The sequence below is a fragment of the Acinonyx jubatus genome, chromosome D1, assembly GCF_027475565.1.
Source record: "Acinonyx jubatus isolate Ajub_Pintada_27869175 chromosome D1, VMU_Ajub_asm_v1.0, whole genome shotgun sequence".
NCBI lineage: Eukaryota > Metazoa > Chordata > Mammalia > Carnivora > Felidae > Acinonyx > Acinonyx jubatus.
In genome coordinates, this window is record NC_069390.1 from 5,449,206 (window position 1) to 5,464,009 (window position 14,804).

The 14,804-nt window shown below is 40.5% G+C and overlaps 1 protein-coding gene across 5 annotated transcripts in view; it reads right to left on the minus strand.

The window, feature by feature from the left end:
- Positions 1-14,804, minus strand: part of KDM2A (lysine demethylase 2A) — a 113,458-nt gene that overhangs the window by 47,169 nt on the left and 51,485 nt on the right. For all 5 annotated transcript variants that reach the window (XM_053202864.1, XM_027045507.2, XM_015067955.3 and 2 more), the window contains 2 exons: positions 1,740-1,878; positions 411-489 (listed from right to left, as the gene is read on the minus strand). In XM_053202864.1, coding sequence (XP_053058839.1) covers positions 411-489; positions 1,740-1,878 — 218 coding nt within the window. The remainder of the gene's footprint in view (positions 1-410; positions 490-1,739; positions 1,879-14,804) is intronic.

The window sequence follows — 14,804 nt, forward strand, 5'->3', positions numbered from 1 at the left end:
TCTCTAATCAGTGTGAGTTCTTCATTAACGTACTAAAAACTCCTAAGTTAAGACACATAAATATTCATATTCATATTTAGATTTAATGACATATTTTAAATATGATTATATATTCACATATACATAATAAAAAAGAACATATAACAAAATGTTAACAAGTGATTATTATCCCAGGGTAATAGATTTTTAAGAGATTTATTTTCTTTTTAGCTCACCTATATTTTTTCATTTAATTATTAACAACCATGAGTTGTTTTTGTAACAAAAGAAGAAAAATACATGGTTTTAAAACTATATGGGGGATTATTTTTAATTATCTACTGCTTTGGGTTATCAATACTGCATTGTCTATAGCCCTGGTGTAATATGGCCATTTCACAACTATATCCAATCAGGCCGAGAACACTTACTTTATTCCAAGTCCATCCGAATTCTTGAAAATCAGAGGGTCTCTTAAGCCACCCCGCTGAATATACTCTACATTAAAATCTGTCACCATAAGAAAACAACTGTTAGAAAGGCAAGAGGTATAGCCGGAAAAAGATAAAAAGACCATAAAATAGATCCTAAGTATTAAGGTGGAGATGGTATTTGCTGTTTCTGTGTAAATAGTTTTGCTCTGTGAGACAATACACGCAAAAGAAGCATCCTTCATTGGGGCACCTGGGTGGCTCAGCTGGTTCAGCCTCTGACTCCAGCTCAGGTCATGATCTCACAGTTTGTGAGTTCGAGCCCCACATCGGGCTCTGTGCTGACAGCTCAGATCCTGGAGCCTGCTTCGGATTCTGTGTCTCCCTCTCTCTCTGCCTCTCCCCTGCTCGTGCTCTGTCTCTCTCTCTCTCAAAAATAAATATTAGGGGAGGAAAAAAAAAGCATCCCTCAGGATATAGGAAACTCACACTGAGAGGCAGGGTTCAAGGTGTTTTCTAAGTCTGTATTTCCACAGTAAATTCAGAATTTAACCAACAGAGGGTAGTACTATTAATGAGTCATCTCATAAACCCTAAGCAGAAATTATCATCACCCTGTCTCTTCACAGCCAAAAAATTTACTACTGTCCACTAGAGTATATACCATGACATCCTTGTCAGTTTGCCAAGGAGCAAAGCTGCATAGTACACATGGAATCCCACCTCTGTTGTGGTTGTGGGGAGAGGTACATGCATAGAAGAGTTTTTACTGGGGTGCCTAGGTGGCTCAGTCAGTCAAGTGTCCGACTTCAGCTCAGGTCATGATCTCACAGTTCTTGGGATTGAACCCTGCATCAGGCTCTGCACTGACAGGGCAGAGCCTGCTTGGGATTCTCTCTCTCCCCCTTCTCTCTGCCCCTCCTGCATGTGTTCTCTCTTAAAAATAAATAAACATTAAAAAAAAAAAGTTTTTAGTGTACTATTCTAAATTAAACCTAAAACAAGGGATAGGAGAAGGAAGAGGGCTTCAGGGAAAAATTCCAACAATGTTCCTGGCCCTAATAAAACACTTTTCTTCTTGTGTCACAGAGAATGACTCCCAAGGTGGGAGAACTAGGGAAATGAGGGTGTGTGGGTGTGTGTGTGCGTGTGTGTGTGTGTGGGCACGTGCATGTGTAAGAATGGCATTGTGTAATAAGATAAAATAAACAGCATCACAGCATCAATAGGCAATATTTTAGCTGCACAGATACTGAGCCCATGGTTCCCAGAGTCTACAACTTCCTACACCAAGGGACTGCAGGTCCCTGGAACCAAAATGATACTGACCTTTTCCTTCCATAAAAGTAACAAAATTTGCATTATATTTGTTGGTGTGGAGCTTCTCTTCCAAGTCAAAAGTTCTTTTCCCTTCAATTTCATCATCTGAAATGCCATCATCTTCATAGCGTCGTCGCATGGTACCACGCTGGGGGAGAGAGGGACAGAAGGATCAAATCATGTACTTTTTCATGCTTATCTAAAAGTACTCACAAACATATGTACGCTTCAACTTTATGTACTTTCAACTTCAGGTATAACACCTGAAACATCAATTTTCCTTGCCTTATAAACCTTTCTCTCAACTAAAGGTCAGGTAATGTCCTCAGAATGTACAGAATATAACAAAATTTTGATGGGCCACTGGTTCCCTACTTGTGAATTCTACCTCTGCTAACTCTTTGGACCTAGAGATATAAATTTACAATAGAAATATGACCGGGGCGCCTGGGTGGCTCAGTCAGTTAAGTGTCCGACTTTGGCTCAGGTCATGATCTCATGGTTTGTGAGTTCAAGCCCCACATCGGGCTCTGTGCTGACAGCTCAGAGCCTGGATCCTGCTTCAGATTCTGTGTCTCCTTCTCTGCCTCTCCCCCACTCACACTCTGTCTCTGCCTCTCAAGAATAAATAAACATTAAAAAAAAAAAAAAAGAAATATGACCAAATTGTGTTCACAGTCCAATAAAGACTGGAGACAATATGTATATAAATATATATTTTTTAATTTTTTTTTAATGTTTATTTATCTTTGAGATAGAGAGAGAGACAGAGCACGAATGAGGGAGGTCAGAGAGAGGGAGACACAGAATCCGAAACAGGCTCCAGGCTCTGAGCTGTCAGCACAAAGCCCGATGTGGAGCTCGAGCTCACGGACCGCGAGATCATGACCTGAGCCGAAGTCGGCCGCCCAACCGACTGAGCCACCCAGGCGCCCCTGTATATAGATATTTTAGGTCAGGATACAAAATACAATGTTTTCATAGGGGAAAGCTGTATCTACATTAGTTTTCTAAAACAATCTTCAAGAATAGGCTAAAACATTTGAATTAATGAAACAAAAACTCCTTTACATCAGATAAAAGAAGTTAATCTAAACAGTTTAGTATTCCAAATAGCAGACCATCAATATTTAGCTTTAAGGATATCTCCCCACAGAAAATATACAAGGGTGCCTGGGTGACTCAGCTGGAAGAGCATGCAACTCTTGATCTCGGTGTCATGAGTTCAAGGCCCATGGTGGGTATAGGGATTAATTAAATAAATAAATTAGAAAAAGAAAACATATAAATGGCCAAAGAACACAGGAAAAGATACTCAATATCATTAGTCATTAGGGGAAATGAAAATCAAAACCACCATGAGATACCACTTCACACCCACTAGGATGGCTACTATCAAAAGGTGGACAATAACAAATGATGGTGAGAATCTAGAGAAACTAGAACCCTCATATACGGCTGGTGGGAATGTAAAACGGTGCAGCCATGGAAAACAGTTTAGCAGTTCCTCAAAAAATTAAATATGGAGTCATCTTGTGACGCAGTAATTCTACTCCTAGGTACATATCCAAAAGAATTAAAATCCTATGTCCACACAAAAACTTGTACACAGGTGTTCATAGCAGCATTAACCCAAATGTCAACGGATTGATGAATGGATTAAAAAATGTGGTATATTTACACAATGGAATAATATTTGGCCATAAAAATGAATGAAATACTGGTATGTAGCTACAGCATGGAAGAATACTGAAAATATTATGCTAAGTGAAAGAAGTCAAGCACAACAGAGCACATCATCACAGATTATAGAATTTTATTTACATGAAATGTCCAGAATAGGCAAACCCATACAGATAGAAAGCAGATTAATAGTTGCCAGGGGCTGGGGAGAGCAGTAGGAAGTGACTATTAATGGTATGGGTTTCTTTCAAGAGTCATGAAAATATTCTGGAATTAGCAAGTGGTGATATTTGTACAACTCTTGTGACTATACTAAAAACCCAATGAATTATATACACTTAAACTGGTGAGTTTTACAGTATATGAATTATAGCTCATAAGCTCTATTTTTAAAAAACTGATAACGTTGCTTATGCTGCAACACATTCTAGTATATTTAGCTAGTGTCCAATTTTGCTGAAATTTCTTGCATACATACACATAGGACAACTGGTATGGAAGTGGTAAGGGCAAAGGTTAATAAAGTAGCCCTACCCTAGGAGGTACTAAGAACAACCAAACTTGGAATTTAAAGTTAGATATTAGGGGAAGGTCTCCTGGGGAATGGGGGTCAGTCAGTGAAGGGGCAGAAACGAGTCATAAGAAATAAAATTAAAGAAAGTAAGAATGACTGTTACACACTGGAGCAGAGCTAGATTCAGCATACCAATAGTATGGTAGAAATACTGAGGGATACCTGGTATCTTTTCCATATTTGGCAAAAACTTTATAATACTTTTACCTACCACCTTTGCTGCCATAAGTCCCAGCTCAAAGGCCAAAAGAAGACCTAATTTTGGTAAGCTTCACTTATTTCAATAATACCATCACTGCTCAAAATATTTTTAGGTACCTTGATAGAGGGGGTTATTTTCACTGACATTTTTTTTTTTGTTTTTATTTCTTTTGAGACAGATAGAGCAACCTGGGAAGGGGCGGGGGTGGGGTGGGGTGGGGAGACAGAGAATCCCAAGTGGGCTCCACAATGTCAGCACAGAGCCCGATTCATGAGCTGTGAGACCATGACCTGAGCCGCAACCAAAAGTCAGACACTTAACCGACTGAGCCACTCAGGTGACCCTTCACTGACAGTTTCTGACACAAGTTTTGTTTTTTTTTTTAAACTTTTGAAGTTTATTTATTTTGAGAAAGAGGGGGGGGGGCAAGGAAAACACACACTCACGGGAGTGCAGGGGAGGGGCAGAGAGAAAATCCCAAGCAGGCTCCCTGCTGTCAATGCAGAGTCCAATGCCAGGGGCTTGGGGTTCAAATCCACAAACCCTGAGACCTGAGCAGAAATCAAGAGTCAGATACTTAACTGACTGACCAAACCACCCAGGTACTCTCCCACCTTTTTAAATTAATTAAAAAAAATTTTTTTTTAATGTGTATTATTTACTTTTGAGAGAGAGAGACAGAGCTTGAGCAGGGGAGGGACAGAGAGAGAGGGAGACACAGAATCCAAAGCAGGCTCCAGGCACTGAGTTGACAGCACAGAGCCTGACATGGGGCACAAACCCACATGAACTGTGAGATCATGACCTGAGCCGAAGCTGGATGCTTAACTGACTGAGCTACCCAGGTGCCCCTTAAATTTTTTGTTTTAACGTTTTTTATTTCTGAGAGAATGCAAGCAGGGGAGAGGCAGAGAGAGAGAGCCAGACAGATCAGAAGTGCGCTCTGCTCTGACAGCAGAGAGCCTGACGCTGGGCTCAAACTCATCAACTTTATTTTTCTTCTATGAAACTATGTGGTGGCCACAGCTGAAGCCTGGGTCCTCTGCACGGAGACTGGTGTGGGTATCTTTTACAAGATGTCAGTGAATTCCTGATAGGGAGACTTGGTGAACACAGTCTCTTTCCAGAAGTCAGGGTTGAGACAGCTGTAGGTCTTATCTTGGAAATGGCATCAAAAGTGGCCTTGGCTGGGTGCCTGGTGGCTCAGTTGGTTAAGCATCCAACTTCAGCTCAGGTCATGATCTTGTGGTTCCTGAGTTGGCGTCCTACATCGGGCTTGCTGCTGTCAGCCCAGAGCCTGCTTCGGATCCTCTGTCCCCCTCTCTCTCTGCCCCTTTCCCGCTCACACATGCTCTCTCTCGAAAATAAACATTAAAAAAAAAAAAAAAAAAAAAGTGGCCTTGGCAAAGTTGCCCATGATGGCAGCACAGCCCCTAGCCAAGTGTCATCAATACTGGCTATCAACAGTAGCTTCTTGGGCACAGGAACTGCATGAGTTTACTTCCATATAAGATATCTTCAGTTCCCCTCCCCTCTTTTTTTTTTTTAATTTTTTTCATGTTTATTTATTTTTGAGAGAGAGTGCAAGCAGGGGAGGGGCACAGAGAGAGAGGGAGACACAGAACCTGAAGCAGGCTCCAGGCTGTCAGCAGAGAGCCTTATGCGGGGGCGGGACTCAAGCTGTGAGATCATGACCTGAGCCAAAGTGGGATGCTTAACTGACTGAGCCACCCAGGTGCCCCTCCTCAGCTCCCCTCCTTACTGTACTTCATTTATGTGTCTTTGAAGAGAAGTCCAAAATATGAATTCCAAGTATCATAGAACAAAGACAATACAATCAGAATTAATGTAGTTTCCCCTTCTCCCCTGCAAAATTTAGAAAGCACTAATTTGCACTGTAAGTTCTAATATACTTGTAAAAAAAAAATTCCAGTCATATTTTCAAATTTCAACTTTTCCTGGGTCTACCATTACTGATTCTTCTTCAGTAAGGAGGACATAATCACCCTGATTATCCCAAAATTTCTAACATGGTGGCCAGAAGTTCCCCCATCCTTCCTTTATTTTTATATGCTTCTTCCTTCCAATATACAAGAAGACTCCTTTCATTTACACTTTCAATATAGAGAATATAAGGATATAGGGAAATCTGCTCTAGCCAAGCCACGTAAAAGACAAGAGAAAAATGAATTTGGATTCTTTTCTTTTTGAGTGTTGTAAATGGGAAGTCAGCAATAATGCAAAAATTATTTGTATCAGTTTTAACACTGCCAAGAATGGTGTTTGCTGTTTTTCTGTCTATTCCTTGTCTTAATGTAAATCCTGGTGAAAGTAAACATCTATAGCAAATTTCTTAGTGCTATAAAAACATAGTCAGTCCTTGTAATAAGCCTGGAAATCAGTAGGCAATAACACAATTTGCTACAGGTGAAACCCAAAAGGCAAGGCCACTTTAATGCTAAGGAAAGCAACCACCAATCCCCTCCAGCCCACCAACATTACCAAATAATTCAAAATGGTTTACCAGCATGCTGTGCTTTTTTTATTCTAGGTGCTTTTCATGAAGGCAATTTAGGCAACCCAGAGGAAGTTACTGGCCTCCCATAGATGCCAGCCCTCACTGAACTCGGTGTCACAATAAATAGCAGGTACAAACTGAACACTGAAATCTATTCCAACCACATTTTCACTCAAAAGCAATTTGTACTTTCCAGGGTCAATAGTGAGCTGTAGTCATGAATAACCAATCACTGTTTATTCTATTTAGATGACCAAACTATATAGCAAACTCATGTTTTCCAGGATTCAAATAATAAAAAGAATTTTAAAACTGCCTTAAAAATATTCACCACTCTTATTTTTGAGACAGAGAGAGAGAGAGAGCGCACGTGTGAACTCACGAGCAAAGGAGGGGCAGAGACAGGGAGGGAGACAGAGGCTCCGAAGCTAACAGTGCAGAGCCTGACATGGGGCTCGATTCAGGAACTGTGAGACCATGACCTGAACTGAAGTCAGATGCTCAACCAACTGAGCCACCTAGACGCCCTAACACTCACCACTCTCAGTCAAGTTGTAATTAACTACATTAAATGATATAAATGGCTACATAAATGGAATATTTAGATTAACTCAATTACCGACAGGTTAAGTCAAGCTCAATGGATATAAATATTACACAATCATTTCCCTAGATGATTAGGTGAAAAAAAGATAATGAGGCAAGACTAGATGCAAACAGGTATCAATCATTATATAGAAACTTTCAGCATTCTCTTTTCTAAACATGTAGTAAAAAAAAGAATGATGGAAAGGGCACTGTCTTAAGATGTCTTTATGCAACACACTTAAAAAGTAAAACAGCAGGGCGCCTGGGTGGCTCAGTCGGTTGAGCATCCAACTTCCGCTCAGGTCATGATCTGGCGGTTTGTGAGTTTGAGCCTCGCATCGGGCTCTGTGCCGACAGCTCGGAGCCTGGAGCCTGCTTCGGATTCTGCGTCTCCTCTCTCTGCCCCTCCCATGCTCGTGCTCTATCTCTCTCTGTCTCTCAATAATAAATAAACGTTAAGAAAAAAAATTTTTTAAATAAAAAAAAAAGTAAAACAGCAGAGCAGAGTAAGACAGCAGAGAGTAAAACAGCAGAGAATTTTTACAGAGAGTAAAAATTAAAAAAAAGTAAAACAGCAGAGAATTCCCTAATGCCAGCAACCATCTGCCTCTCTTAGATATCTGGGGAGTGGAACGAGGTGAGAAAGAGAAATCATTTTTAAAGGTCAGATAAAACCAGACTTGTCCTATAGGAAAACAGCTAAGCCATCCAAGACTAACATATACTCTAGTGAATATGTGACCATTAACACATTTATTACAACAAATAACACTGAAAAGTGCTTATAAAATGCTAAGTTTAAAAATCAGTACATGTGGGGTGCCCAGGTGCCTCAGTCAGTTAAACATCCAATTCTTGATTTCGGCTCAGGTCATGATTTCAGTCATGGGATCAAGCCCTGCAGTGGGCTCCCCACTGAGTGTGGAGCCTAAGATTCTGTCTTTCTCTCAAAAAAAACCAAAAAAACAAAAAAACTCAGCACATGAAATTATGCGAATTTGAGCCCGTAGACAGGCTCTGTGCTGACAGCTCAGAGCCTGGAGCCTACTTTGGATTCTGTATTGTGCCTCCCTCTCTCTCTGCCCCTTCCCTGCTCATGCTCTGTCTGCCTCTCTCTCCCCTTCAAAAATAAACATTAAAGGGGCACCTGGGTGGCTCACTCGGTTGAGCGACCGACTTCAGCTCAGGTCATGATCTCACAGTTTGTGAGTTTGAGCCCCGCATCAGGCTCTGTGTTGACAGCTCAGAGCCTGAGTCTGCTTCGGATTCTGTGTCTCCCTCTCTCTCTGCCCCTCCCCCGCTCATGCTCTGTCTCTGTCTCAGAAATAAATAAACATTAAAAAAAATTTTTTTTAAATAAACATTAAAATAAAAAGTGTGCATAGGGGCGCCTGGGTGGCGCAGTCGGTTAAGCAGCCGATTTCAGCCAGGTCACAATCTCGCGGTCCGTGAGTTCGAGCCCCGCGTCAGGCTCTGGGCTGATGGCTCGGAGCCTGGAGCCTGTTTCCGATTCTGTGTCTCCCTCTCTCTCTGCCCCTCCCCCGTTCATGCTCTGTCTCTCTCTGTCCCAAAAATAAATAAACGTTGAAAAAAAAAATTTTTTTTTAAATAAAAAAAAATAAAAAGTGTGCATAAAAAAGAAACAGTGGAAGACAACAGTTCATATTTGTTAACTTTTAGTGAAAGGTTTTCATGTTCCCCATACCATCTTTCTTTCAATACCTAACTTCTTTAATATTTTTATTACAAAAGTAATGTAATAGAAAGAAGGACAAAAATGATGTGATCCTCTTTGACAAAATTCAGCACCCTTTCATGATAAAAGACATTCAGCAAATTAGGAACAGAAGGTAACTTCCTTCAGCTAATAAAGGGCATCTACCAAAACCCCACAGCTAATATCACACTTAACGGTAAAAGACTGAGAACTTTCTCCCTAAGATCAGCAACAAGACATGGATGTCTGCTCTCCACTTCTATTCAACACTGCATTAGAGGTTCTAGCCAAGGCGATTAGGCACGAAAAAGACATACAAGGTGGTTCAGTGAATTAAATGTCTCACTCTCTTGGCTCAGGTCTTGATCTCACAGTGGTGAGCTCAAGCCCTGCACTGGGCTCCATGCTGGGCATGAAGCCTATGGAAGGGGGAGGGGGAGGGAAGGAAGGAAGGAAGGGAAGGAAGGAAGGGAAGGAAGGAAGGAAGGAAGGAAGGAAGGGAGGAAAGAAAAGGAAGAGAAGGGAAGAAGGAAAGGAAGAGAATAAGGAAGGGAAGGGAAGAAGGAAGGAAGGGAAGAAGGAAGGGAAGGGAAGAAGGAAGGGAATGGAAGGGAAGGCAACGGAAGGGAAGAAGGAAGGAAGGGAAAGAAATGGAAGGGAAGGGAAGAAGGAAGGAAGGAAAGGAAGGAAAGGAATGAAGGAAGGAGAGAAAGAGAAAGAGAGAAAGAGAAAGAAAAAGAAAAGAAAAAAGAAAAAGAAAAAAGGAAGGAAGGGGAAGTTAAAGAACTTAAAAAAATGGATCAAAGACTTAAAATGTAATGGCTAAAACTAAGTCTTCAGAAAATGTGTAAATATTCATGAATTTGGATTAGGCAATAGCTTCTTGGATATAACATCAAAATAACTGAACAACAAAACTGACTGAACTTCCTCAAAATTAATACTTTTTGTGCTTCAAAAAACACTATCAAGAAAAATAAAATCAAATTACAGAATAGGAGAATATATTTGCAAATCATGTATCTCATAAGTATCCTGAATACATATCTGTATCTAGATGGATATCTAGAATATATAAAGAACTCTTACAACTTAATAATAAAAAGACAAAAATTAAAAAACAGGAAAAGGGTTTGAATAATTATCTCTCAAATATATATAACTGGCCAGTAAGCACATGAAGTATCATTAGTCATGAGTTCATTATTAGTCATTAAGACAATGTAAATCAAAGCTACAATGAGATACTACCTTGTACCTACCAGCTGGATAACTAAAGCGCTGGTGAGAATGTGAATAAAGTAAAACCCTCATACACAGTTGGCGGAAATGCAGACTAGCACGACCCCCTTGGAAAAAGTCTGGCAGTTCTTCAAATGGTTAAACAGAGTTACCATATGACCCAGCAATTCCATTCCTAGGTACCTACCCAAGAGAATGAAAACATATGCCCACAAACATTCATAACAACATTATTCATTATAGCCAAAAGGCAGAAACAATTCAAAGGTCCATCAACTGGAGAACGGATAAATATAGTATATTCACACAATGGAATATTGTTTAGCAATAAAAGGGAGTGAAATACTGATACACGCTACAACACATAACGAGCTTTAAAAACAATGCTCAGTGAAAAAAGCCGGTCACAAAAGACTACATATTATATGATAACATTCATATGAAAGGTCCAGAATAAGTAAATCTATAGAGACAAAGTAGATTAGTGACTGCCAGGGGCTGGAGGGAAAAGAGATGGGGACTAACTGCTAATGACTTTTGGGTTTTTTTGAGGTAATGAAAATGTTCTGGAATTAGATAGTGGTAATGTCTGCACAACTTTGTGAATATATTAAAAACCACTGAATTGTACACTTTAAAAGGGTGACTTGTATAGCACAGAAATTGTATTTCAATAAAAAATGACTGGCAATCGGTAAGAGAAAAAAGGTTAAGAAAGGGGTAATACATGTATATGTTTAAATAAAGCAATGTAGTTTGATAATATGAGAATAAGGTTTGATGTAGACCCATTCAAGACACACTGCTTAATAACGTTTCTGATAAAGCACAATTTGTTTTCTAAATAATTGCCATAGCCATTTAGGTTGATTTTATATGAAAGGGAGCATAGACAAGTGACTAAAAAAAAGTTAAGTATTTAATGAACTACCATGATGTTCCAGGAATGCAAAAACAGTTTGTTAGTTCTAAGAATTTCCACTCCCATCTACAGATATAATTCACCACGTTAACAGGGTAGAGGACAAAAATGGTATGATCATCTACATCTGTGCTGTCCAATATGGTAGCAACTAGCAGATTAAATACATTTTCAACAAATGATGCAGGGAGGGGTGGGCTCCTGGGTGGCTGTGACGGTTAAGCGTCTGACTTCTACTCAGGTCATGATCTGGCAGTCCATGATCTCGCAGGGAGGTTTGAGCCCTGCGCTGAGCTCTGTGCTGACAGCTCAGAGTCTGGAGCCGGCTTTGGATTCTGTGTCTCCCTCTCTCTCTGCCCTTCTCCCACTCATGCTCTGTCTCTCTTACTTTCTCAAAAATAAACATTAAAAAAATAATAAAGCTGGGCCCTTATCTAACACCATATACAAAAATTAACTCAAAATGGATCAAAAACCTAACCATAAGAGTTAAAACTATATAGGGGCACCTGGGTGGCTCAGTCAGGTGAGCATCTGACTTTGGCTCAGGTCATGATCTCGGGGTTAGTGAGTTCGAGTCCTGCATTGGGCTTGCTGCTGTCAGTGCGGAGCCCACTTTGTATCCTCTGTCTCCCTCTGCCTCTCTGCCCAACCCCACTCACGCTGTCTTTTAAAAATAAATAAAGTGTTAAAAAAGTAATAATAAATAAAAACAAAACAAAAAAAGAGTTAAAACTGTAACATTTTTAGAAAAAAATGCAGGGAACATCTTCACAACCTTGGATTTCTTGGACATGACACCAAAAGTAAAGGAAAAAACCAGACATACTAGACTTCATCAAAATTAAAAACTTTTGTGCAGGGGCACCTGGCCGGCTCAGCTGGTAGAACATGAAACTCTTGATCTCAGGGCTGTAAATTCGAGCCCCATACAGGGTGCTGAGATTACTTTAAAATAAAATCTTTAAAAAAAGAAACTTTTGTGCAAAGGATACTATCAACAGAGCAAAAAGACAAACTACAGAATGGGAGAAAATATTTGCAAATCCTGTATCTGATAAGGAATTAATATCTAGAATATATAAAGAATTCTTACAACTCAACAACAAAATAACTCAATTTAAAAATGGGCAAAGGACTGGGGTGCCTGGTGGCTCAGTCAGCTAAGCATCTAACTTCAGCTCAGGACATGGTTTTGCAGTTCACGGGTTCAAGCCCTGAGCTTGGTTCTATGCTGACAGCTCAGAGCCTGGAGCCTGCTTCAGATTCTGTGTCTCCTTCTCTCTCTGTCCCTCCCCTGCTCCTCCCTCCCCCTTCCTCTGTCTCTCTCTCTCTCTCTCTCTGAAAAATAAACATTAAAAAAAAATTGGGAAAGGACTTAAACATTTCTCCAAAGAAGATATACAAATGACCAATATGCACACGAAAAGATGCTCAGCATCACTAGTCGTCAGGGAAATGCAAATCAAAACCACAATGAAGTTTCACCATTAGGATGTGTTATTCTCAAAAAACAAAACAAAAAAAAAAAACAAAAAAAAAAACAACACTCAAGATGACAAGTGTTAGCAAGGAAACAGAGAAACTGGAACCCTTATGCATTGCTGATAGGAACATAATATGGTGAAGCCTGTGTGGAAAACAGTGGGGCAGCTGTTCAAAAAATTAAATGCAGAATTACCATATGATCCAGTAATTCCACTTTTAGGTACATACCCAAAAGACTGAAAGCAGGGACTCAAACAGATATTTTTACACTAATATTCATAACAGCACTATTCATAATAGTCAGAAGGCACAAACAATCCCAAATGTCCACTGACAGATAAACAAATGGAATGTGGTATATAGATACAATGGAATATTATTCAGCAATAAGAGGAATGGAGTTCTGATACATTGTTGCACCTTGAATGAATCTTGAAGACATTATGCTCTGCGAAATAGACCTGATTCAAAAGGATAAATATTGTAGGATCCCACTTATATGAGGTACCTAGAACAGGCAAATTCACAAAGACAGAAAGCAGATTAGAAGTTATCAAGGGCTGGGGGGAGAGGAAGAATGGGGAGTTACTGCTGTATGGTTAGAGTTTCTATTTGGGGTAATGACAAAGTTTTGGAAATAAATACTGATGATAGTTGCACAAAACTGTGAATGTAATTAATGCCACTGAACTGTACACTTAAAAATAGTTAAAATGGGGGCAGGGCGTCTGGGTAGCTCAGGTTATGATCTCACAGTTCGTGAGTTCGAGGCCTGCACCAGGCCCTCTGCTGTCAGCACAGAGCCCACTTCAGATCCTCTGTCCCCCTGTCTCTCTGCCCCTCCCCCATTTGCACTCTCTTTTAAAAATAAACATTTATTTAAAAAAAATTTTTTTTTTAATTTTTTTTCAACGTTTTTTATTTATTTTTGGGACAGAGAGAGACAGAGCATGAACGGGGGAGGGGCAGAGAGAGAGGGAGACACAGAATCGGAAACAGGCTCCAGGCTCTGAGCCATCAGCCCAGAGCCCGACGCGGGGCTCGAAGACGCGGGGCTCGAACTCACGGACCATGAGATCGTGACCTGGCTGAAGTCGGACGCTTAACCGACTGCGCCACCTAGGCGCCCCTAAAAAATTTTTTTAATGTTTACTTATTTTTGAGAGAGACATAAAAATAAACAAACATTTAAAAAGTAGTTAGGGGTGCCTGGGTGGCTCAGTCGGATCAGCCTCCAACATTGGCTCATGTCATAATCTCCGAGTTCCTGGGCTTATGCCCCGAGTCAAGCTCTGTGCTGACAGCTCAGAGCCTGGAGCCCGCTTTGGATTCTGTGTCTCCCTCTCTCTCTGTCCCTCCCCCACTCACTTGCTCACTCTCTCAAAAATAGACATAAATTTTTTTTAATAGTTAAAGCGGCAAATTTTATGTTATATATATTTTACCACAATTTTATTTATTTTTTTTTAGGACAGAGAGAGACAGAGCATGAACGGGGGAGGGGCAGAGAGAGAGGGAGACACAGAATCGGAAACAGGCTCCAGGCTCCGAGCCATCAGCCCAGAGCCTGACGCGGGGCTCGAACTCACGGACTGCGAGATCGTGACCTGACTGAAGTCGGACGCTTAACCGACTGAGCCACCCAGGCGCCCCTATTTTACCACAATTTTAAAGAATCATGTAATATACCAAAAACCACTCTCTGAGAACCAATGTACAATTATGTATCATATCAATTTTTGTATCAAATAGTTTTTCTTCTTTTCTTTTTTTTGCAGTATTTATTTTGAAAAAGAAAAAGAGTGGGGCAGGGGCAGGGGCAGAGGCAGAGACAGAGGGAGAGAGAGAAAATCCCAACCAGGCTCTGCTCAGCACAGAGACCGACGCAGGGCCTGAACTCATGAAACATGGGATCATAACCTGAGCCAAAACCCAGAGTCAGCAGGTCACTTAACCGACTGAGCCACTAAGGCACCCCTCTAGTAGTTTTCTTACCTAAGATAATCACCCTGTGAGGGTCAGGAAATAGGATGGCATTATTTTACAAATGAAAAAGACACGTAAAACTGACCTACATTAACTTTTTTGGGTAACAGAAAAACAAGAAAGCGCAAGTGTCTAAAGGGAGAACTTACATAGT